The sequence below is a fragment of the Balaenoptera ricei genome, chromosome 6 (genome assembly GCF_028023285.1).
Source record: "Balaenoptera ricei isolate mBalRic1 chromosome 6, mBalRic1.hap2, whole genome shotgun sequence".
NCBI classification, from domain to species: Eukaryota; Metazoa; Chordata; class Mammalia; order Artiodactyla; family Balaenopteridae; genus Balaenoptera; species Balaenoptera ricei.
Genome location: NC_082644.1, coordinates 100,847,796 through 100,873,416, shown reverse-complemented (window position 1 = coordinate 100,873,416; position 25,621 = coordinate 100,847,796). Strand labels below are relative to the sequence as shown.

General features: G+C 38.6%; 1 protein-coding gene and 1 pseudogene across 8 annotated transcripts in view; both read left to right on the top strand.

Annotated features, from left to right (window-relative positions):
• The window catches only part of ECPAS (Ecm29 proteasome adaptor and scaffold), a 101,544-nt gene extending 83,621 nt beyond the window's left edge, over positions 1–17,923 (top strand). For 7 of the 8 annotated variants that reach the window (XM_059925290.1, XM_059925288.1, XM_059925291.1 and 4 more), the window contains 14 exons: positions 1,420–1,485; positions 2,704–2,793; positions 3,884–3,950; positions 4,548–4,639; positions 4,719–4,785; positions 5,017–5,208; positions 5,814–6,022; positions 6,887–6,930; positions 7,027–7,219; positions 8,767–8,905; positions 10,836–10,941; positions 11,221–11,309; positions 13,229–13,300; positions 14,760–17,923. In XM_059925290.1, the coding sequence (XP_059781273.1) occupies positions 1,420–1,485; positions 2,704–2,793; positions 3,884–3,950; positions 4,548–4,639; positions 4,719–4,785; positions 5,017–5,208; positions 5,814–6,022; positions 6,887–6,930; positions 7,027–7,219; positions 8,767–8,905; positions 10,836–10,941; positions 11,221–11,309; positions 13,229–13,300; positions 14,760–14,899 (1,566 nt within the window). In that variant the 3' untranslated portion in view covers positions 14,900–17,923. Of the gene's footprint in view, positions 1–1,419; positions 1,486–2,703; positions 2,794–3,883; positions 3,951–4,547; positions 4,640–4,718; positions 4,786–5,016; positions 5,209–5,813; positions 6,057–6,886; positions 6,931–7,026; positions 7,220–8,766; positions 8,906–10,835; positions 10,942–11,220; positions 11,310–13,228; positions 13,301–14,759 lie in introns of those variants that run through there. The other variant, XR_009503744.1, reaches the window with a different exon arrangement.
• Positions 17,870–19,077, top strand: LOC132368099 (small ribosomal subunit protein eS25-like; annotated as a pseudogene).
• The last annotated feature ends 6,544 nt before the right edge of the window (positions 19,078–25,621 follow it).

The window sequence follows — 25,621 nt, the reverse complement described above, 5'->3', positions numbered from 1 at the left end:
TAAAACAACACAGAAGAGTAGAAAGTAATCCCCTAGGAGTCCCCTCTGCTCTGGCAGCACAGTATCATTTCCTGAGGAGTACTCACTGTCAGCAGTTTCCTGGGTCTTTTTTCAAATTCTTTTGTAGTCATAGGCTGCAAAATCAAACAAACATACTAATTTTAAAATAGAATCAGACTGCGAATATTGTTCTGCAACTTGATTTTTGTTTTTAACAAAATACCATGTGTATATATATATATTTATTTCATTCTTTTTAGTGCATGCATAGTATTCTACAGTGAGATGATTTTGAAGTTTTGTGTGAGATTTTGTGGCATCAAAAGTTATGAATGTTCTGTTTTCTCCACATCTTTGCCAACATTGAATAATATCAGTCTGATAAGCAAGAATCTTCATTATTCTAATTTAGTTTCCTATTATTAGTGTTGTCCATTGTCTTTTCGTATTGTGTCAGCCATTTATAAATATTTCTTCTGTGAGTTGAATGTTTCTACTCTATGTCTGTTTTTCACTTGTTTATGTTTTTACATTTGTCTTTATTAGAACTGTCAAACTCCTGTTACATGATTGTAAAAGTTTTCTCTCAGTTCACTATTTGGTTTTTAACTTACCTAAACTATTCTGTTCTAATCACTTACTCTGTTTTCCCTTTGCCTCTGATATTGCTGTTTCTTCTCCAGTCATCATTCTTTCCTCTTTCAGCAGTAATCTTGCCTTTCCTAGGTTCTCACCTACTAGGTGTTGAGAATTAGGAAAACATAAATTCTACTCCAAACTTTGCAGCCCTAGGCAAGTCACTTTTGTATGCCTAATTTTTCTCACTTATTATGTCTGGGTAGTGTCAACCTCTCCTGTACCATAGTTGTTTGATTAAAATGCTATTGTATCAATAGATAGGAGGGTCCTTTATAAAGTTAAAACAATACATGTATAAAATTAAAAATCATGTATTAGATAGAAAATTATTTAGTCTGTTTCTTTATTTAATGGAGGGAGAACCTGAGGCTCAAGAAGGCTGGATAACTTGCTCAGAGCCATACTATGTTCTTTTCTAACTGCAGTTAATTTCTAACTGTCGTCTGCATTTGTCACTTACGGTGAGCTGCTGCCTCTACATATATGTGGTTGAGTGGAGGACAAAAGAAACTATTTAGACTTGTGTTTGAATTTGTTGTATCTATATATTATTTTTAAAAATATTCCTTAATTTGTCAGTAAAGCCCAGTTTGAGTGTGTGAAGGTTCTTCTTTTATTTTGGCTGTGCCGTGTGCAGCTTGTGGGATCCTAGTTCCCTGACCAGGGGTCGAACCCACGCCCTCAGCAGTGAAAACCGTGGAGTCCTAACCACTGGGCTGCCAGGGAATTCCCTGGAGGTTCTTCTTAATTGATTGAAGGTGCTTGCATTTGTGTTCTCAGGCTGCGATGGATAGTGCCCGACTCAGTGCTGCCAAATCCTCTCCCATGATGGAAACAATCAACATGGTAAGTGCCTCACGTAATGAGAACATTTACGTTTGCTTACTTATTAGAGTGTAATTGTTCAAAGTCTTCAGTTTACATTAAATGAAGTAGAGGTTTAAGGGATGAGTCAAGGCAGCTGTTGTGACTCTAGTTTTTTCTTAGTATAGTTCTTTTTTCTTTTCCTGTATTACTAAATGGAATACTTGCCACAATACTAGATTGCATTAGTCCAGATTTGTGTTACACAGGAGAACAATATATTAAAAGGTCTGCCTATAAATCTATCTATCTGTATATCTTTTGGCCTGTCTATTTAGAAAGTTCGGATACTTGTCTCTGCCTGAGCATTGTCTCTGGCAGGACCTAGGAAGGTGTAAGTAAGCTGGAGGTGTCAGTGAAGTAGGCAGCATAAAAGGTAGGGAGAGAGAACTGAGCAATGTTGGTAGGTTGTTCAGTTAAAGGAAGGGCCTTTGCAGAAAAGAGCTGCTTGGCACCAAGTTTCGAAATCCCAGTGTTTCTGGAATCGGGGGCTAAGAGCCTCTAAGGTCACAAAAGCCGACTGTGCTGCGCATTCTCTGGAGTGGTTAATTGAGAGCCTGTGAGCTACTGGAAATTGTTTTGATGGGCAGATCACAGGACTGGACAAGAGAAGAAGGAAGTTTTTTAGTGCTTACTGGGGAACTATTACCAAAATTTGGTCTAAGGATGTCTTTGTTGGATTATGAGGGGAAAAGAAAGCTTAAAGAAATAGGAATAGTTAGCAAACACCTTATAGATATGCTCATCAGTAATAGAATATATGTCATTACATTTTCAAAAACATAGTATAGCAAATTCAGCTAAGAAGTCAACTTTAATAAGATGGCTTGATAGCGCAGGCCCACGGAAGAAGGTCAGTTTTAATCTAGGTCTTTTACGCTAAACATGGATTGTTAAAGAAGAAGTAGGCCCAGAGAGACCCTCTCTTCTTGGATGCTCATTATTTATTTTCTCCTTTATACATCAATGTTTTTTATTATTTTTGTTTTGTTTTTAATGTTGATCCACTGATGAATGGTTTTCTTGTTTGTAGTATAATGATTTTAACATTGAAATTGGAGCAAAATCAAACCAGTGGTTTTTGCACTTCATGTCAAAACCAGTTGGGTACATAGTTGACATGGGCAGTTTTTAATTCAAGATGTGGTACTGACTTAATTATTTGCTAAGGTTAACTTTATATTTATTCTCTTCCAAAAGTGCCTGCAATATCTTGATGTGTCGGTGCTCGGTGAGCTAGTTCCTAGGTTATGTGAACTGATCAGAAGTGGTGTAGGTCTTGGAACTAAGGTAAGCAAGTGTATTTTTCACAAGAGGAATTTGCATCTTCATTAGTTTGGGCCACAAAAATAGAACAGCCGTCATGTGTGAAATTCATTTTTTTTCTTAAAACCTGACTTTATTTTATGTTAACTATTTTGTTTCTATGACTGCACTAATAACTTAAAACATGTAACTCATTCAGAATATAGAACATGTGACTTATATTCAGTAAACATTGTCATACTTTTTTAGTGGAATCATTTCTGTCCCCTGGTTGCCAGGTACATGCCCTCTGGGTCCTCGTTCATAATCAGTTATTAGTGGAAATGCTTATCCAGTTATCAAGTCATGGTTGCTTAAGGTGGTGATTAGCATTTGTCACAGAGGAATCAGCAGGTATTTAGATGGAAAAATGTCTTCCTTTCCAAGATTTTTCAAGGATCAGATCCCACGCCCTACACTTTGAAAACAAACAACTCACGTTTATTTCTCCTGACAAAATTAACATTTACTTCTATTTTAAAATTTTAGCATTTATAGATCAGGAGAAAGTTAAAAGTTGTCCGTAAGTTTACCACCCATAGGTAATTGCTGTTGACATTTCAAAATGTTTCCTTCTGGTCTCTTTCTGTGCATGTGTCTTCTACGATGTCCTCTCTAATGGCCATATACTCTCTTGTGTGGCTGAAACATCATTTATTTTAACCCATCAAGGAATACCTGATTTGTTTTCAGCTTTTTTGATACTAAACAAAGCACTGTGATGAATGGTTTTGGACACATCTGAAGCTGCTTCCTTTGGTTAAATTCCTAGAACTGGAAATGTTAGAACAAGCATGGACAAGATGACATGTTGCCCTCCCAAAAGATTGTACGAATCTCCTTCTCACTTGCAGTGTATGAGAGCCGTGTACACTTGCAGCAAGACCTCTGCAGGAAGTCTTGAAGGAAATCTTTGTGTTAATAATTTAAAATAAGAGTTTTACTCTTTCTAGATAGAATCTTGGAGGGGCTGTAAGGCTTTGTGTATTTCTTTAAATCTTTGACTCCTAAAACAAAGGGTTTCATAGAACACTGTGACCATCAAATTTAGACCTTTGCCTTTGTAACCCTGTAGGGAGGCTGTGCCAGTGTCATTGTGTCATTAACCACTCAGTGTCCCCAGGACCTAACACCTTACTCAGGTGAGTTTGTCAAAACCACTGGGGTGATGTTTTTGTATGGCCATGTCTTGTGTGACAAGGTTTTAAAAGGAAAAACAGTGATCATTCAGACATGCTTGTGATACCGTGTACTTTTTCTTCCCTCAAAACTCTCCCACTTCTACCTTTATCTCTGTTTGCAAGAGGTACAGGATGATCAAGTTTAGCAAGTTTTTACTGTTTTATAAGTGTTTATTTCTTGGTGGTATAAGGAGGTGGGAGTATCTGCTATTCTGTACTGTATAAATGGTTTATTACCATTTATATTTAATTTTACATCAGCATTTTTCTTTTCTTGAATTGGCTCCTAGATGGGGCTGATGAACTTTATGTACCTAACTGTTGTTTTTACAACTGTCCCTATAATAGTCTAGATTAATTAATTAATAACAGATTAATTTTTAATTTTATACCAGGCAAAGAGAAGCAAATGGATATACAAATGTAACATGCAAGGGTTCTAGACTACTACGGAATAAGTCAGATATTAATTATAGGGTTAAGTTTGTTTTGGTCCTACGAACATAGCAGAGCATTTGGTCAGCCAAGTATCAGATTTTTCTTCTTTGTTTCCACTAGGTAAACTCATGAGTGCTTTGCTTAGTGGCCTGACAGATCGGAACAGTGTAATTCAGAAATCCTGTGCATTTGCCATGGGCCATTTAGTTCGGGTGAGTTGAATTTCTTACTTAGTTAAGTAAGTATACTTTGATAATTATGAAGAACTGACCAGGATTGTTTCTCTTCCAGACGTCACGGGATAGCAGCACAGAGAAACTCCTGCAGAAACTCAATGGCTGGTATATGGAGAAAGAAGGTACCTTTTTTTTCCTACTTAAATTATTGTTAATTTAGATGTAAACAACCTAATGAAACAATACAAATCAGGTCTTACCCTTTCTGATTTTATGTGGTTTGCTAGGAACATTTCTGATTGATTTTACTGGTTTGTTTTGCTGTGGTACAAGCCGAGCAATGGTCTGTTTTGATCAGTTACCCTTAAACACAGTAAGTGTCATAAAGATTGTTTTTTTCTGCTTCTCTTTAGAACCCATCTACAAGACCTCTTGTGCTCTGACTATTCATGCTATTGGACGGTACAGCCCTGATGTACTGAAGAACCATGCCAAAGAAGTTCTGCCTTTGGCATTCCTAGGCATGCATGAAATTGCTGATGAGGAGAAAGCAGAAAAAGAAGAATGTAATTTATGGACTGAAGTATGGCAGGAAAATGTACCTGGTTAGTAAACAGTGCCTGTGAATTAAACCTGTTTCTTAAGAACCACAGTTGAAATTTTTAACTCATATTTTTTTATTCATAGACTTCTGTAGTTACTTTCCCGGGACCTTAACAATGTGTGTCCCATTGGGTTCTCAGCCCATTCAAATTTCCAAGTTCTCAGGTTGGCGCTCAGAGCTCTTTTCTTTCCTCCCTCATTGCTGCCCATATGAGAGAATAGAAACTGCCCAAGCGAAGCAGAGCTTTGCTTATTTCAGTTGAGAATGAGCAGTGATTTTTGTGTTGCCTTGAGTATTATTTTAGAGTAGTGCTTCTCCACTCTGCTCTTCACCTTGACACGCGTTCGTGGACGAGAGCCCTCCTGCGGACATATCCAGTTCATAACGTCCTGCTGTTGTAAAGATTTCTCACACCACCACCCACTTTCTCTCCCTTTCAGAGAGTAATGTGGTGTAACCGTTGAGAATCACTGCTGTAGATTGATGGTCACTGACTTTTATTCCAGACTTAGAAAAGAAAAATCAGTTAGTTTATATATATATATATATATTTTTTTTTTTTTTTTTTTTTTGGTCACTTAAGAGTTGCTTTTAATTTTGCTTTAGGTTCCTTTGGTGGCATTCGGTTATACCTGCAGGAGTTGATTACTATCACCCAGAAGGCTTTACAGTCTCAGTCCTGGAAAATGAAAGCCCAGGGTGCAATTGCCATGGCATCAATTGCAAAACAAACCAGCTCCCTGGTACCTCCGTATCTGGGAATGATACTGACCGCATTACTGCAAGGCCTAGCTGGACGAACATGGGCAGGAAAGGTAAAGGAACCATTCATGCCCAGTTAAATTTAAGGTATCCTTAAAGGATTATGACTTCATCTTTCATTTTTCATTTTCTTTAAAAATTAGAATGTCGTTTTGTGGGACATCAGATGGGTTGTTTTTGTAAACCAGATTTCCTGGACAGTTGGGAAGCTTTGGGTAAACTTTGCCTGATTAAATGTGATATTTCATCAAAGTATAACCCACGTGTCCTTGAGTACTGCACAGTAGTGCTGGAGGTTGATTTTTATTTATCATGTTCAGCTTTCCGAGAGAAGTCTTAAACCAAGTGGTCACCCTTTTGTCCCTGTTGACCGCATGAACAGATCAGAGTTTGGGCATGTGAAATTGAGTAGCAAGGCAAGCTGTGTCTAAACCCCGGGCTGAGGATGCCCATCTCTGGGGCCTCTGAATTAGTAAAAGTCATTTTTTATACAAGGGTGATGGTAGGTTATACATAGTGACTACTCAGTGGGGAGCGCGAGACTGTGGCCTCATATACCGTCTGGTTGACGTGGTAGAAGCCAGTAGTGGCCAGTGCAGAACTGTAGACGAAGTACGGGTCTAGGAGTCAGACACAGTTCTGATTCCATTGTTGACGCTTCTGCCTCTGTGACCTTGGGCAAGTTGGTTCTCCAGGCTTTATAAAATGGAGAGGAAGACAGTTACCCTGCTTCCGTGGTTTGGAGTAAAACTCTGTGGATGTGCTTGTTAAACAGTTAAGTGTGTCAAAGATATGGTGACTCTGGTTAATTTTTGTTGTCATAATTTTTAAAAATTTATGAGGTAATTATAGTCATGTATAGTGTATGTAAATGACACGTTTGCTTAATAGTATTCCCTCATCTTTCAACCCTTTAGGAAGAACTGTTGAAAGCCATTGCCTGTGTGGTGACAGCTTGCAGGTAAATGTTCCTTCAGTGAAGATGCCATTTCTTAAACTGCACGTGAAAGCTGCAGCCTTTGTTAACTGTTGTGATGCTTTTGTATGGATCCTGCAGTGCAGAGCTGGAGAAGCCTGTGCCCAGTCAGCCTGGCGCCAGTGAAATCCTCCAGGCTGTTCTGAAGGAGTGTTGCAAAGAGAATCCCAAATACAAGATTGCAGCAATCAGCTGTGCAGGGGATGTCTTAAAGGCCACCAAAGAAGACAGATTCCAGGAGTTTGCTGACATTGTCATACCTCTCATCAAGAAGGTAATGATCGCCATATCCTTCCAGGTCTGGTTTATACTTTAAAAAATTAAAAAAAAAAAAAAAGGAAAGAAAGAAGGAAAAGATTTTCCTGTGTCCTGTTTGCATATTTTAGTAGGATTCGTGTAGCTGCAAATAGCAGAAAAATCCCCACATATCATGGCTTCAAACAAGGTAGACGTTAGTCTCTCACAGAAGAGTTTAGGGAGTCTGGCTCTTTGCAGCTCCCAGCTCTGCCTTCCCTGGGGTGTGGCCATTGTCTTCATGGTCCACCGTGTATCTGCATTCCAGGTGGGTGATGGCAGAGGAGATGAAGAAAGGATGAAGGATCAAAGTAGGTATGTCAGTTCTCTCTTAAGGAGAGTTCCTGGAAGCTGCTACAGGGCCCTTTCACTTCTGTCCCACTGGCCAGTGCTTAGCCGGGTGGCCACACCTGGCTGCAGGTGAGGCTGGGAATAGTAGTCTTCATTCTAGGTATCCGTGTCCCCTCCATGGGAGAAGGGTGGCTGTTTTTTGTTTTTTTAAAAAACAAAAGCGGAACGATGAGTTTATTGCAAGGGTTTCATCCTGCGAGCCGGGAACCTCAGGGCCATGGGAGCGGTGCGTTCCCGAGGGTGGTGTTGGAGTGGACGGACAGTCCCTGTCTTGCTGCTGACGAGCTTTGCCTTGAAAGCATGTGCTGCAGCCACCCCGGGCACCCCAGAGTGAAGACAGACTCTGCCACGTGCTGGGGGACTTTGATCAAAAGCAGACTTTGGTTTCATTTGGAAAATGAAGTGCTCGTTTTTAAAGGTTGGGCACTGGTTCAAAGAAAGAAGAGTATGGTTTACCTATTTACTTTTTTGTGAAACATGAAAAATTTTAAATAGCATTCTCATTCTGTTTCTTGTGTTGCTGCTAATTTGCTGTTGTAAAAAAGCTGTTTAAATAATTTCTGTTAAGAGGGAGGGGAAGTGGGGATATATGTATTCATATGGCTGATTCACTTTGTTGTACAACAGAAACTAACACAGTATTGTGAAGCAATTATACTCCAATAAAGATTTGTAAAAAAAATAAAAACAGTAAGAAAAATAAATTCAAAGTAAAATAATTAACTCTCAGAAAAAAAATTTCTGTTACATACATAGTGATAGTGTATGGATTTGGGAGCCTGTATCACGAGCTTGCTGGACAAGTCACTTCTCTGCCTGTTTCCATATCTTATTAAGAAGGAGTTTGGATTTAGATTATTACCGGGTTCTTCCTCCTTTAATTCCGTGATTCTAATGCAAGTCTTTTTTATGTTGTACTCAAAATACTACACATATGGTATTTTTTTCACCTTTTCCTACAGATTCCTTTAGAGGATTTCCGAAATTTATTGGAGAGGTGTAGTACTCCTGTTACAAAATCTTTTTACAAATAGAAAAACTCATGGTAGAGACTGTAGCATTTAATTCTTGGTTAACATTTCGTACTCTGGTACCCTGATTGTTTTAATAGTATGCCTGTAACTTTGAAGGAAACAAAATTAAAATTTGCTTTCCTTTTTTTTTGACATGTCATAGAACTCACCTGAAAGCATTGGAGTCCAGACAACCAAAAATGAAGATGAGAATGAGAAGGAAAAGGAGCTCCAGCTGGAATCTCTGCTGGGAGCCTTTGAGGGCCTGGGCAAAGCCTGGCCCCGAAATGTGGAGACCCAACGTAAGCAGCAGAACCTGCATTTGAAGAAGTGCTGTGGCCAGGGGTTACTTCATGACAGCAAAGGTGTTCCGTGTGACGAGTTATAGCTGCTGTTTCTTGTAGAGCCTGACTGATTAACGGCGAGAATTATCCAGTATAAATTTTACTCCTATGTTGGCAGATAATCTCATTGACTGTTAGTTTTCTAGGGCTGCTGTAACATAGTACAACAGACTGGGTGGCTTCACCCAGGGAACTGCATTTTCTCACAATTCTGGAGACTAGAAGTCTGAGATCAAGGTGTCAGCAGTGTTGGTTTCTTTTGAGCCCTGTCTCCTTGGCTTGTAAATGGCCATCCATGTCTCTGTGTCCAGTACATTCTTATAAGGACACCAGTCGTCTTGGGTTAGGGCCCACCCTAATGGTCTCTTTAAAACCCTGTCTCCCAACTCAGTCACATTCTGAGGTACTTGGGGTTAGGATGTCAACATGTGAGTCTGTGGGACACAGCTCAGCCCATAACAACCATGATACATTTTATGTAGATGGTTTGACTATAAAACGAATTCTTTTACTCTTCTTTATGGTGCTGTATTCAGAGGAATCTACAGAACTTATTAGTGAGGTCTCTTCATCTCAAAATTAATGGCCTTGTTGCCAAATCTTCAATAAGCAAATGAAATCTCTATTTCCCTGAGAAACTTGAAACTTTCTGAGAGTTTTCCAGAATTGAACATATCTTTCCAAAGGGTTAAGTAAATAAAGAGTAAACCTTTACTGTTGGATTGGGTTGTAGTTCGTAGGAGTTCGCCTTGTGTTGGTTCCTGCACGGCATCCTACATCTTAATATTCATGAGTGTTATGAAAAGTATTGTTGACTGTGATTGGGTGTTTCTAAAATCAGGCTTAAGATTGTCTTTGAGCCTTGCCATCCTTTGTGTGAACTTCAGGAAGTATATTTGCTATGTATAGGGAGGGTTTTCCAAAAGATACAGATTTGTAAGAGGTCTTATTTCTTGGTATTATGTTATGGACTGCAGTGGAAGTCCACTTATTTGACATCATTAGGACTACTAACTTTTGCTTGATAGGTAGAAGAAGTTAAAGTCGGGAATTATATAAAAACATGATACATACACAAAGCAGTTTTAGTATAAGGAACAGAAATGTACCTTTGCTGGATTGGTTATCATCTGGGGGAAGGGCCAGGGCCTTTGAGGATTTGGTCCACACTGGCTTCTCGTATACGTCTTACTCATAATGTATCATCTTCAGTTTCTGGTTTTGTTTCTTTATAGTGGAGAAAGAAATTACAGTCTCTTAGGAAGCAATTCAAGTGCAGAATTGTAGATTTTTTTACCCTCATCCATCTTTACATTTGTGAACCATACTAAATTCTGCAGCATTTAAAAAATAACTACTTTGTTGAGCTTTATACTCCTGTTTCATCACTTAGCATAATATTAATTATATAATTATAACAACAAGTGCAGTTGGCATAACAGGTTTGGATAAGGCACCGTTAACTCTTGTTAAGCCTACAACATGCAGAAGCTTGTGAGCCTCCAGAGTTCTGCTCTCTTTGGCTGTCATTCAGGGTGTTTTATGGGGAAAAGGCAGTGTGGTTTAGACTCTGTGTCAGTTCCTTAGAAAAGGATATTGCCTTGACAAAGAACACTTATGAACAGATATATAGGATTTTGGGGGGAGGGGGTGTTTCTGATCAGGGAAGTTTGTGGGAATTGGGCATAAAGTCATGCTGAAGTGTTTCCGAAATGTCATGGCTTTAATTAAAGGCATTTGTTGTTTTAATTTTTCCTCTCCCCTTCTCTCTCTCCCTCCGTCTATCCCTCTCTGTCCCTGTCTCTCTCTGTCTCTCTGTCTTCCCCTCACTTGCTCTGTCTCTTGCTCCTTCACATGCTCTGTCCTCTGCCCCATTCTTTTTTTCCAGGTTGTTATCGTCAAGAGCTTTGCAAACTGATGTGTGAGCAGCTAAAACTCAGCACGTGGAAAGTGCAGCTGGGAGTCCTACAGTCAATGAATGCCTTTTTTCAGGGGTAATTTGCTTCATAGTTCAGTCATTTATTTCCCCTTCCCCTACCCCTTAGCATTTTATATATAATCAGTGGATTTTTTTTTTAACATCTTTATTGGAGTATAATTGCTTTACAATGCTGTGTTAGTTTCTGCTGCAGTGGAATTCTTTTAAGTTTTAAAACTAAAAGCTAAAGTGACATCATAAAGCAATATATACAGATCGAAATTGTTTGTGCCAGAAAGGTTTTGGAATGTTTCTTAATAACTAGTATTTGTATCTTGCTTTCTGATTTGTACAGATTAATGCTTTTAGAAGAAGAACATGCAGATCCTGAGGCTCTGGCTGAAATTCTGCTTGAAACTTGTAAATCAATCACATATTCTTTAGGTGAGTGGTAAATTGACATAGATAAGGAGTGTTCATTTTAAAGCTCAAGGAGTTAAGCTTCAAACATTCCCTGCCTTGTGCTAGGAACTAAATTTATGGAACAACTACTGAACTCTCCTATTTAATATACTCAATATGTGCCCCCAAACTGGAATGTATTAATCTGGAACTGTTAATTTAGGATTTCAACACCTAGATTAGAAAAACCTTTGTGACCAGTATTTTTTAAAACCCTGTACTTGGAAATAATTTCAAACTTACAGAAAAGTTACAATAATAATGCATGTAATTCTTGTATATCCTTTACCCAAAGTCACCTGTTAACATTTTGCACCACTTACTTTATTACTTGCACTTCTGTATACATACTTTTTCCTCAACCATTTGAAAGTATATTGCTTACATCTTGCCCCTTTCCTCCTGAATTCTTTAGTGTGCCTTCTTTTACATACCAACTTTAGATAGTATAACATTGATGCAGTATTTTTTAACCATTCATATTCTGGGTTTTCAGTTGACTCAGTAATGTTCTTTATATAATTTTTTCCTCTCCTCCATTAAGGAATCCAGTCCGGAATCATTTAGTGAATTTAGTTGTCGTATCGTTGTAGTCTCCTTTAATCTGGAACACTTCCTCAGCCTTTCTTTGTCTTATGTGACATTGACAATTTTGAAGAAAAGCCTCCCCCTCCCCCCATTTAAAACTACAATGTTTCTCATTTGGTGTTTGTCTGATGTTTCCTTGTGATGAGATCCAGGTTATGAATTCCCAGTAGGGCTGCTCTATAAGTGATGTTATGTCCTCTCACATCAGGAGGCACACAGTGTCCACCTGCCCTCACTGGCAGCATTAATTTTGATTCCCTGGTCAAGGTACTACTCAGTTTCCTCTGCTGTATGGTTACTATTTTTCCCCCTTCTGTCTGATAAGCAGCCTGTGGAAACACACTTTAAGACCATTCAGATAACCTGCTCCTCTTCAAAGTATCTCCTTTGGACTTAACATGCATTGATGGGTTTTTCCTGAACCAGCTTTTACTAAGATGATTTTCCAACTCTAGCACTTCTTCCACATTTACCATTTGACAGTTGGCATCCTCCCATAAGCAAGGTCCCTCCCTCTCTCGAACTCTTTATCTGTTATCCATATTGATTCATGGATTCCTTTATTTTCCCCTTTGTTTATAATTATTTTCCTTAATTAACTTGTTGCTCAAATTATCCCAGATTTGGCCAGTGGAAGCCTCTTCAAGCTGTCTTCTGTGTCCTATTGCTGGCTCGCCACCATTCTTTTAAGCGTTTGCGTACTTCGTAGCATGACAGCCTGTTATAAGCTCATCTTTTGCTTCCTTTGTCTCGGGTCTGGTTGTGTGTTAGTTTTTTCAGTAAACAGTTTCACTGTGAACTAGATGCTGTGTCTAGAGTAGACACCAAGGAAGCATATTTCAGTTGTGATTCTTGGAGGTAGCCGCATGCTTTTGGATAAATAACTGGCAGCTGAGAAACTAGTCTTCACAGGGTCGGGTCGCAGCCAGGTGTCCCTAAGTTGGCCTTACCCCTGGGTGATGTAATGTTCTTTGGTAAAATGAAGAGGTCATGCAAACCTAAAGACCTTTCTTAGGTATCCTGTGAAGTCAACTTCTAAAATGGGTCCTTTAAATATTGCCATTTGTTGTGGAGATTGGTATATTTGGTATATTTGACAGCTTTTTTTTTAAGTAAGGAATGTGGACATATAGCACATTTCAAGTATTTGATGATAATTGGCTAAGGGAAGCTTACTTAGGAGCACGTGTATCTTTCCCTGAATTTATAATTTCTGAACATCTTTCTTTTGGTAACACCAACTTAATCTTAGATGTTCTGTTTGTAAGGCATATATAAAACAAATAATGTGAACTATTTGATTTTCTTCTTAGAAAATAAGACCTACTCATCTGTGAGAACAGAAGCTTTATCTGTGTTAGAATTGCTGCTTAAAAAACTTGAAGGTGAGTTCTTGATACTTCTCATTGGAGGACCGGAAAGCCAGGAGACTTTATGGCATATGTTTTTGGAATTTTTTTTATTTTCTGTTGTTGTTTTTAATAAGCATATACTCCAAAATGTAAATTAATATATTTGTACATGGAAGTGGAATATGCATAGCTAAAACCTTCCAATTTTATGAAGTGTTAAATTTGGTACTCTTTTATTTTATATACTTTTAATGCATTATGAAGCTATGGTTATCTCAATGAAGTTTTGGTTTCCATGGTGAATCTTGAGTTAATCTTGGTTAATTACAGCAAGAGGCTGACAGTGGCAGAACAGAGCTCACTATACGCATGTAAATAAACAATGACACTGAAAAGTGGAGTTAGGAGAACATTTAACAGTTATCTAACAATTATCTACCTGAGTCATCGAATTTGATAGCAGTTTTCTTAATCCTATTTTTTTTTTCTGTTTTCCTTTTTTTAAACCGTCTTGCAAAGAAGCAGATTTCGTCTAATGGTCTGTTCTGTCACTGGTAAAAGAAGACTGTTAGCATTTTCTCCAGTGGTGTATCTGTTACTGATTTCAAAAGGAGGCCTCTTTTCGTTTTTCATTTTCCTCTTTTTATTATTTTAACCACGTGGATGAAGAATGGGGAATATGGAACACTTTTCTCTAGAGCATTGTGTATCTGCTGTTTCTCCTTCTGTCTCTCTGTTTGCTTAGCAATTCAAGCACCTCTGTCAGGGCTCCATAAAACAGGCCGTTTAGACTCAGCGACACTACACGTCTCATAATCCCTTTTTTCCTTGTTGAAGTAGAAGAGCTAGACACTTAGATATATCTCTGAATTCTCACAGTTTGCCAAATATGTATGAATATATTCTAGATGAGGAAAATGAAGCTCAACAGTGAAATAACTTGCCTGAAACCACATTGCCAGAAAGTATCAGAACCTCATAAACAAGATTTAGGATCTGATGTACTTTATGAATTTCTAATATTTTGAGTATGCCTGTAGTTCTCTGATGCTTTTCTTAAAGGAGTAATAAAGTGTCATCTGTTCAAACTGTCTTTGCAGTTATGAAATTTATTGAGGATTTTTTTTTACTGAGCATATCTTACAAAGATATATTCAGCTCAATTGCTGAAATAGCTTTTTTGTTACTGTGTGCCCTGCCTCAATACTTCCTGCTTCCCAGTTGGCTTCAGGCTCCCTTCATTCTCTTTGTCCCACCTGCTCTGGGGACAGAGGATGAAACTCCCTGATTGGCCCTCAGGTTATTGTCAGTAATTAGGTTTGGAGACAACTCTTAAACCTGTGATCATTATATACAGAACTGTTACCACGGGGTTGCTTTGCATTTATTTTGGGGATAGGATATGTGGAAGAAAAGCAGAAAGAATAGTTTTGGATTCTCTGCTTGCTTCTTCTATAAGGATTCTTTTGTTGTTCTTTCTCTTTCCATTCAGAATCTAAACAGTGGGAAAGTTTGACATCTGAATGCAGAGTGCTCCTGATTGAGTCTTTAGCAACTATGGAGACAGACAGCAGACCTGAGCTGCAGGAGAAAGCATCGTTACTGAAGAAAACACTTGAAAATCTGGAATAAATTAGAAGGGGAAGAAACAAACAAGTGCCATGTTCATTGGGGGTTGAAATGGTGGTATTCTTTGTGGGGAAAAGTAAAGATTAATCTGTAGCATGCATCATTCCTTGGCTGAAATAAAAAAAAAAAAAATGCCTTAAATTTTGTTCCTTATTAGCTTTATTTTACTTGATGTTTTAAAAGTATCTGGGCTGAATAAGCTAAATGGAACCTTGGATATTTGAGAGGTGGTTATAGGTGAAACTGACAGAAATAGCTGTTGAAAGAGTTAAAGCTGTTATTAAAGGAATAGACAAAGTTGCAGAGGAAGCTGCATAAAAATCTTAGAACTGCATCCAAATTTTAAAAAGTTATTTCAGGAAGGGGCTGTATCAACTACTTAGTTTAACCCCCTTCTTTACACCTGAAGAAACAGGTTATGAGATGACGTAGCTTCCTTTCAGAGGCCTGTGCCGAGGCTGGAACCTGGGTGATGGAGGACCTGCCCAGGACACTTTCTTTTACAACCTGCTGCTAATCAGTGCTAACCCTGGCCTACCTGAGAAACTCCCAAGATGAGATGGTACAGCAGTCCTGGCACCAGAACTGAACTGACCCATTATGTAAGCACCACTGGATTCTTGCAATTCAGAAGTTGAACATTGTCTTGTCATTTGTTTAGATGATTGGTTTTTAGAAAATGATTATCTACCAACCTTACAGGTTGAGATGGAGGGAAAATTTGGTCTCCATGTAATCGTCCTCCTTTTATAAGCAGATGAAGGTAGATTAGGACAAGATTGTTCATTTTGTCTGTTATGTATTTTGCAAAACACAAACCAACAACGAAATCGTGACTGCTTAGTTTAGACCATTTATAATCTCAAAACTGTAAAGACAAATTAAAATTTTCTACCCGCTTTTATGCTAACAGTCACGACTATGGGATAGAAAGGAAAACATTTTAATTAGCCATCTGTGAATAACCTGATACCATTCAAAGTAAATAATTGCAGCTAGGGTTTCTTCCTTTCCTTATGCTGCTCAGGCCCCTGCCTAAGGATGTAGGGTAAGGGGAAAAAACAAATTTAACATAAGTGTTTATTAAAGTAAAAGGAGAACTCTCTAGCTCACCTTGGATTCCAAGCACAAAATTGGCTTACACTCAATACTGACCCCATGCTGATAGTAACACCAGGGTGGAAACTCCGTGTTGTTATTTTTTGTGGTCTCTATTAACCAAAGTATTTAAAATTTTCTTGACTGTGACCCATAGTAAAACTTTTTTCATCATGACCCAGAACAGTGTGTGTGGGGTGGAGGGGAGGGAGGGAGGGAGAGAGAAACAAAGAATGAATATAAAATCTTTAACTGAAATAAAATGTTTTGTGAAATGGTACATACTATGTGTGATCTGCTTCGATCCCTCCCCGCCAACTCCCCACCACCGTTTTGAATGCTCTTTCAGACCCACTAAATTCATTTCCTGACTCATAAATGGGTTGTTACTCACAGTTTGAAAAACACTGCCATAGATAGTACCTAAACCTAGCTGCATATGCTATGTTCTGGGGTTGCTTCTGTTTGGAAAAGGGGTTTACAAATGAAAATTTAAGTGTTTATTACCAAAACATCCTCTTAGCTGGTACTGAATATAATTGTGAGTTTTAGTAGCATCATGAATTTTAGGTAAACTATCGTGGACTTCCACTTGAGAGTGGTATTTGCTTGGGGAAAAAAAATCAACTCTGGGTGTTTTTCAGAAAGCTTGCGTCCTTATAGGACTTGGTGTTTTCCAGATCTGTATTTCCCCCTCCATGAAGTGCTCTCTGACTTTCATTTACAGTACCTGGGATACTCTTCCTAGGCAAGAGTGCCATGTAGGTCAGGTATTGTTGGAAGGTAAGAGTGTAAGGGCAAGAATTGTGCTCTTGGCCCGTATCAAGTTTAAAACCTCATCAGATTTTATGCTTTTTAAACTTTTTGTTATTCAATATTGGGAATTTCCCATGGTGCTGAGAGAGGTGCTAAGATACTTGAACCTTAGTGCTTAGTGCTGTTGAATTAATTTGTTTTAGTTTTCTAAGCACGTTTCTAAGTTTTACACTTAACTGCCTTCATCTTGACCAGCCAAGTCATTTGTACAACTAGTAACATTAACCATGGTCTCCCAATGCAGCTTGTGTTGGTGTGCATGGGCACACATATTTATTTAAAAGAGTTAATAACTGAGAGTTTGTCATTGTGGAATGTTGATATTAGTGAACAAATGGCAAAAGGACCCATGAACATTTATATCTTTGGCCTTCATTTCCCAAAGCTACGTGGAACAGATTTTTATTTTTTTTTTCCCTAGGAATATTCAGTGCTACTTGTCATATAGGCAACTGATTTAGAGAGTCTACTGAATTCCTTATTCCTGGAATATATTTCGTCACACTAGATAGATCGTCACAAATTTATTGATATGTGAAAAGGAGGTACCTGAAATTTGGCAATTGGAAATCAAAACAAAGTATAAAATTGTCTTTTTTGGTGATAAAGAGCAGCCATTTCTTTAATTAATGTTTGTGTCTAATTTACAATTGCCGGTGTGTCTGCCTGTAATACAGTGTACCTGCACAATAAAACTGATTGCCACCAAATCCCCATTGCTTTACCCTTCCATCTTTTACTTGTGTATTCACTAATGAGAAGAGAAAAGAAAAAAAGATGTGACCTTGTTGGTCTGTGCTCTAGTAGCATTTGCACTGTGTGAACACTGTCTGCCCATTGGGGGAAGTTTCTATCTGCTGCTGCCACAATATATTCATGCTGCTTGTGAAGTACAGGGAGTTATTTTGACATTGGCACTCATTGTAATGTACAAACTGTTGTTAAATGGATGTATATGTAACAGATTTTTGTATTTTATATGCGAAGTCTTCATAGAATCCTGCAATATGTACTAAGCTAGCTAAGCATGTGGTAGTCTTGAAAGGAAAAATCCTTCCCATGCCCAAGAAGATATTAAGTGGTAAATAAAAGCTGCATGATCAGTTCTTTGAAGTGGTGCATTAATTTTTACTGGTTCTCTGGGAAAATAGTTAACTTCCAAGGCATTGCCTGGTTATACTTTAAAGACCAAAAAAAGCCCTACTGCCTGCAGTATTCTGAGCTACTTCTACCAAGCAGAAATTGTTGGCTTAAGTGTCTGGGAGTTCCAAGGCAAAACACAAACAGAGGCAAGGCACCTGAATAATTGCTGTTACATGCTTGGAGAGAAGCAATCATTGAAAGATTGGAGTTTTTGATATAGGTAATCCCTGATGAACACATAGAAACAACAAGCAGATCTGCTTTTGATTAAGATTAACATACATGGCTATGCACATAAAATATCAGAGCTATAGGTACATCCTATGTTGTAAATAGCCAAAGAGATTCTAGGCTGTGGCTTTTTGTCCGACATCTTAGCGAGGTGCGGTGGTAGCAGCTGCTCTCCCGGCTTCGCTGTGTCGCCCAAGAATGACAAGAAGAAGAAGGATGCTGGAAAGTCAGCCAAGAAAGACAAAGACCCAGTGAACAAATCTGGGGGCAAGGCCAAAAAGAAGAAGTGGTCCAAAGGCAAAGTTCGGGACAAGCTCAATAACCTAGTCTTGTTTGACAAAGCAACATAAGACAAACTCTAAAGTACCCAACTGTAAGCTTATAACTCCAGCTGCCGTCCCTGAGATACTGAAGGTTTGTGGTTCCCTGGCCAGGGCAGCCCTTCAGGAGCTCCTTAGTAAAGGACTTACTAAACTGGTTTCAAAGCACAGAGCTCGGGCTTCCCTGGTGGTGCAGTGGTTGAGAGTCTGCCTGCTAATGCAGGGGACACGGGTTCGAGCCCTGGTCTGGGAGGATCCCACATGCCGCGGAGCAACTGGACCCGTGAGCCACAACTACTGAGCCTGCGCGTCTGGAGCCTGTGCTCCGCAACAAGAGAGGCCGCGATAGTGAGAGGCCCGCGCACCGCGATGAAGAGGGGCCCCCGCTCGCCGCAACTAGAGAAAGCCCTCGCACAGAAACGAAGACCCAACACAGCCATAAATAAGTAAATTAAAAAAAAAAAAAAGAAAATTCTAAAAAAAAAAAAAAAAAAAAAAAAGCACAGAGCTCAAGTAATTTACACCAGAAATACCACGGGTGGAGATGCTCCAGCTGCTGATGAAGACACGTGAACAGGTCCCACCAACTGTATATTTTGAAAAATAAAACTTTATTAAACAAAATTTTTTTTAGTCTGTGGAAGATATGCTTGAAGGTGAGAGATACCTTGCTTTTTCTCGTAGCAGCTAAAAAGCCTAAGCTGCTCCCTTTCTTCTATGCTTTTCCTCCTTTTTCCCTTCAAGCTAGTACCAGATTATTTGATTAGAATAACAATTGGTTTTTAAAAAGTGGAAAACCCACAACTAGAAATATGAAAATCACTAAAGGAAAAATCTTATCGGTAAAGGCAAATATACAGTGAAGATAGTAAATCAACCACGTATAAAGCTAGTATGAGCGTTAAAAGATAAAAGTCATAAAATCATCTATATCCACAATAAGTTGAGGGATACACAAAACTAAAATATGATGTCAAAAATAGTAAACGTGATTAGCTCTAGTAGTTTTCTGATAGCATCTTTATTATAAAGCAGAATCTAACACACCATTGTAAAGCAATTATACTCCAATAAAGATGTTAAAAAAAAAAAGTAAACGTGGAGGGAGGTAAAAATGCAAGGATGTTAAAATGCATTCCAACTTAAGGGATCTGCAACTTAATCACATATATATATACAGATTGCTATATATAAACCTCATAATAACCATAAACCAAAAATCTATAATAGATACACAGAAAAGAGAAAGAAATCCAGGCATAATACTAAAGATAGTCATCAAATCACAAGGGAAGAGAGCAAAAGAAAAAAAAAGGAACAAGAAAGCTACAAAGACAACCCCCAAACAACAAAATGTCAAAAGTACATACCCATCAATAATTACTTTAAATGGACTAAATGCTCCAATCGGAAGACACAGAGTGACTATATATATGTTGCCTACAAGAGACGCCAGATCTAAAGATGCACACAGACTGAAAATGAGGGAATGGAAAGAGGTATTCCATGCATGTGGAAATGAAAAGAAAACTGGAGTAGCAATAGTTACATCAGAAAAATTGACTTTAAAACAAAGACTGTGACAAGAGACAAAGAAGGACATTACATAATGATCAAGGGATCAATCCACGAGGAGATATAACAATTGTAAATATATATGCACCCAACATAGGAGCACCTCAATACATAAAGGAACACCTAATACATAACATAAACCTAAAACACCTAACATAGGAACACCTAAATACATAAAGCAAATCTTAATAGATATAAAGGGAGAAATCAAGAGTAACACAATAATGGCAGGGGATTTTAACACCCCACTTAATAATTTTCATATATAACGTACAGCAGTGTTAATTATATTTATATGTTGTACTTTAAATTCCTAATACTTATTTAACTCATAACTGTCAGTTTGTACCTTCATTCTATTTTCCTACCTCCCAGCCCCCACCTCTGGTAACTACATATCTAATCTCTTTTTCTGTGAGTTTGTTTGTCTTTGAAGTAAAATTGACCTACAACACTGTTAGTTCCTGGTGCATGGCATAATGACTTGGTATTTCTATACATTACAAAATGATCACCAGGATAAGTCTAGTTACTATCTGTCACTGTACAAAGATGTTATATTATTATTGACTTATTCCCCACACTGTACATTTTATGCCCATGACATTTATTTCGTAGCTGGAAGTTTGTACCTCTTAATTTCCCTTACCTGTTTCTCTCATGCCCCCAACTCCCCTCCCCTCTGGTAACTACCTCTTTGTTCTCTATATCTATGACTCTGTTTTTGCTCTCTTTGTTCAGTTGCTTTGTTTTTTAAATTCCACATGTAAGTGAAATCATACAGTGTTTGTCTTTTTCTGTCTGAATTATTTCTCTTAGCATCATGCCCTCAAGGTCCATCCATGGTGTTGCAGATGGCAAGATTTCATTATTTTTTAAGACTGAATAATATTCCATTGTATTTATATGTATATGTGTGTGTGTGTGTATATATATATATACACACACATATACACACACATATATATGTACATATACATACACATATACACACATATACATACACATATATGTGTATATATACATATCACTTCTTTATCCATCTGTTGATGGGGACTTAGGTTGCTTCCATATCTTGGCTATTGTAAAGAATGTTGCAATGAACATGGGAGTGCATATATCTCTTTGAGATAGTCATTTAGTTTTCTTTGGATATGTTCCCAGGAGCGGGATTGCTGGATCATATGGTAGTTCTATTTTTAATTTCTTGAGGAAACTTCGTACTGTTTTCCATAGTGACTGTACCAGTTTATATTCCCACCAACAGTGCACAGGGTTCTCCTTTCTCAGTGTTGAATTTTTTTTAATAGATGGTGAAATGTTCTAGGATTGATTGTGCTGATATTTGCATGACTGTGAATACACTAAAAAAAAAATCATTGAATTGTACACTTTAAATGGGGGCAATTGTATGGTATATGAATTATATCTTAGTAAAGTTTTTAAAAAAAGACAATCCATTGTAACTGGTTGGGGCATTTTAGAGTATTTGTAAGTTACAGATAACGAAACATGTATTGATTATTTTTCCATACACAATATTTGTTAAAATATGTTAATAAATTGTGTTCCCTAACAAAATGAAGCACAAGATACCACTATATACCCATTGAAATGGCTAAAATCAAAAAGAGTTACAATACCAAGCATCGGCACAGATATAGAGTAACAGAACTGTCATATATTACTAATGCAGTTTCAAAATGGTACAGCATCTTTTTTAAAAAATAAATTTATTTATTTTATTTATTTTTGGCTGCAGTGGGTCCTCGTTGCTGCGTGTGGGCTTTCTCTAATTGAGGCGAGCGGGGGCTACTCTTCGTCGCAGCGTATTGGCTTCTCACTGTGGTGGCCTCCCCTGTTGCGGAGCACGGGCTCTAGGCGTGCGGGCTTCAGTAGTTGTGGCACGCGGGCTCAGCAGTTGTGGCTCGCGGGCTCCAGAGCGCAGGCTCAGTAGTTGTGGTGCACAGGCTTAGTTACTCTGCGGCATGTGGGATCTTCCTGGACCAGGGCTCAAACCCGTGTCCCCTGCGTTGACAGGTGGATTCTTAACCACTGTGCCACCAGGGAAGCCCCCTGGTACAGCATCTTTAAGAAACAGTTTGGTATGTCATATGAAGTTAAGCATATACTTGCACTATGACCCAGAAATTTTACTCCAGAGTATTTACCCAGGAGTAATAAAAACCTATGTTTGCACAAAAACTTGTAAGTGAAGAGCAGAATTATTCATAATAGCTCAAAACTGAAAACAATCCAAATGTCTATCAACTAGTGAATAAACTGTTGTGACAGATTTATACAGTGGAATACTACTCAGTAATGAAAAGAAATGACCAATACAAATATAAAACATTTTGCTAAGTGACAAGGCTGTATATTATATAATTCTATTTATAGGAAATTCTAGAAAAGGAAAACTGTAGTGACAGAAATCAGATCAGTAGTTTCAGGCATGAGGTCAGGGGAGACTGACTGCAAATGAGCACAAGAGAACTTCTTAGTTGTTGGGAATATTCTATACCTTGATTATGGCCATAAAACGAATTATGGCTCTCACTTATTTAAAACAGCTCTCCATTGTCCGCAAAATTAAATTTAACCTACTTAATCTGGCATAAAAACCATTTATGATGTTATTACTGCCTACTCTTAACAGCTTGTAAGTTTATGCTTCCGCCTGACTTTTGTCAATCAAAACAACTTTCAGATGCAAGACTGTGCTAAACTAGAAGTTCTGTGTTTAGAAAATAAGGCTTCTTGAGACTTCCTTGTTCACCAACAATTCCAGTGTGTGCTTGGAATCTTTTTTGAGTCATCTGGGGAGAAGCCTCCATGGACCCTCTGTACCTTTGTGCTCACATAATTCCATCATGAAATGTATACAATCTGAGTGCTTTTAGGTGTTCTTTTTTATATGTAGCTCCCAATATTACACTTTAAGTTTCTTGACAAAATAACTTTCTCTTTGAATCCCTAAAGAATATTTACTCACAGAATGTATCCTATCTTTTAATTGGTTTTACCGAGGCTTTTTAGTCTGAGATCAGCTCACCAGTTCTGACCGCAGCTTGAATAAACTCCTGCCTAAAGGAAAAAAAGTCTCAAATCCAAAATCCTTACCAAGTTCACACTACACAGTCTCTCACAAATATTACCCTTAAATAGTCTGAATGCCTGACCCAGACTCCATGGTATATGAGAAAATGGCTATTGTTTTACGGCAATAAGTTTTGGTTACTTTGTTATGTAGTAAGAGGAAACTGATACTTCTGATAGTAAATTTTCATACCATGTTGGAAAATCACTTAAAATCTACTAAAGATGGGCTTCCCTGGTGGCACAGTGGTTAAGAATCCACCTGCCAATGCAGGGGACACGGGTTCAAGCCCTGGTCCGGGAAGATCCCACATGCTATGGAGCAACTAAGCCCGTGCGCCACAACTACTGAGCCTGTGCTCTAGAGCCCGTGAGCTACAACTACTGAGCCTCCGTGCCACAACTACTGAAGCCCGTGCACCTAGAGCCTGTGCTCTGCAACAAGAGAAGCCACCTTAATGAGAGGCCTGCACACTGCAACAAAGAGTAGCCCCCGCTCGCTGCAATTAAAAAGAAAGCCCGGGGGCTTCCCTAGTGGCGCAGTGGTTGAGAGTCTGCCTGCCAATGCCGGGCACATGGGTTCGAGCCCTGGTCTGGGAGGATCCCACATGCCGCGGAGCGGCTAGGCCCGTGAGCCACAACTGCTGAGCCTGCGCGTCTGGAGCCTGTGCTCCGCAATGGGAGAGGCCGCGGCAGTGAGAGGCCCGCGCGCCGCGATGAAGAGAGGCCCCCGCTTGCCACAACTGGAGAAAGCCCTCGCACAGAAACGAGGACCCAACACAGCCAAAAATGAATAAATAAATAAATTAAAAAAAAAAAAAAAAAAAGCCCGTGCACAGCAATGAAGACCCAATGCAGCCATAAATAAATAAATAAATAAATAAATTTATATATATAAAAAAGCTAGAGTAAATATTAAAAAAAAATCTACTAAAGGTGACTTAAGCATGTTCTATCACTTACTGCTTTCACTCCTAAGTATATACTCATGCACAGACATGAACTAAAAGGTACACATGCAGGTTTGTAACATTAGTTGAAGTAGCCAAACGGTGGAGCGAGCCAATTAAAATGTCTAACAACAGTGGATAAAGTATGTTATGATCATAAAATGGACTATCATATAGTAATAAAAAATGGACAAACTGCAGCCACATCAACATGGATCTTGCAAGCATACTGTGGAGGGAAGGAAGCCAAACACACCACAATGCATAGTCTGATGGCATAAAATCAGCAGGTAATGTTCCGTGTGTACTCGAGAAAAATGTGTATGTGTATTTGTATATTTTGTTCGGTGGGTATTCTATAGGTGGTGTGAAATCTGGTTGGTTTATAGTGTTGTGCCAGCTTCCTATATCCTTGTTGGTATGCTATCTAGTTTTTTTTTTTTTTAACCAATTATTGAGAGTTCAGTATTAAAGTCTTCAACTATTACTGTTGAATTGTCTAGTTCTCCCTCTAATTCTGTCAGTTTCTGTTTCGAGTGTTTTGGGGCTCTTCTTTTCAGGTGCATATATATATTTATTTTATTTAGGCTTTTTAAAAATTTTATTTATTTCACTATTATTTTTAAATTTATTTACTTATTTGTTTTTGGCTGCGTTGGGTCTTCGTTGCTGTGTGCAGGCTTTCTCTAGTTGCAGCCTCTAGTTGCGGCGAGCGGGGGCTACTCTTCGTTGCGGTGCATGGGCTTCTCATTGCCGTGGCTTCTCTTGTGGAGCACGGGCTCTAGGCGCACGGGCTTCAGTAGTTGTGGCACATGGGCTTGGTAGTTGTGGCTCGTGGGCTCTAGAGAGCAGCCTCAGTAGTTGTGGCGCACGGGTTTAGTTGCTCTGCAGCATGTGGGATCTTCCCGGACCAGAGCTCGAATCCCTGTCCCCTGCATTGGTAGGTGGATTCTTAACCACTGCCACCAGGGAAGTCCCCATATGTATATTTATAATTGTGTCTTCTTGATGGGTTGACCTTTCTATCATTACTAAATATGGGCCATATTTTCCTGTTTCTTTGCATACCTCATATTTTGTTGTTGTTGAAAACTGGACATTAAAAATAATATTGTGTGGCAAATCTGAAAATCAGATTCCCTTCCCATTCCAGAGTTTGTTGCTGTTGGTGTGTTCTATTTTTAGTGACTTCGTGAACTAATTCTGTAAAGTCTCAATTCTTTATTGGACCCGACCAATGAAGTCTCTACTCAGTTAGCTGAATGGTCAGCTAATGACTGGACAGAGATTTCCTTAAATACATTGCACCAAGAAGTTCCCCATTCTGGCAGCTACTCCTGTTCCTCCATTAGCCAAAGCTCAATTAATTATCCAAGACTAATAATAGAATAATAATAATAGAGAATAGCTAAGACCAGCCAACAACCTATAATTCAATTTGAGCTATCACTATTTTTATAGATCCTTAGTCTTCCCACCCAGACCCTCAGGGC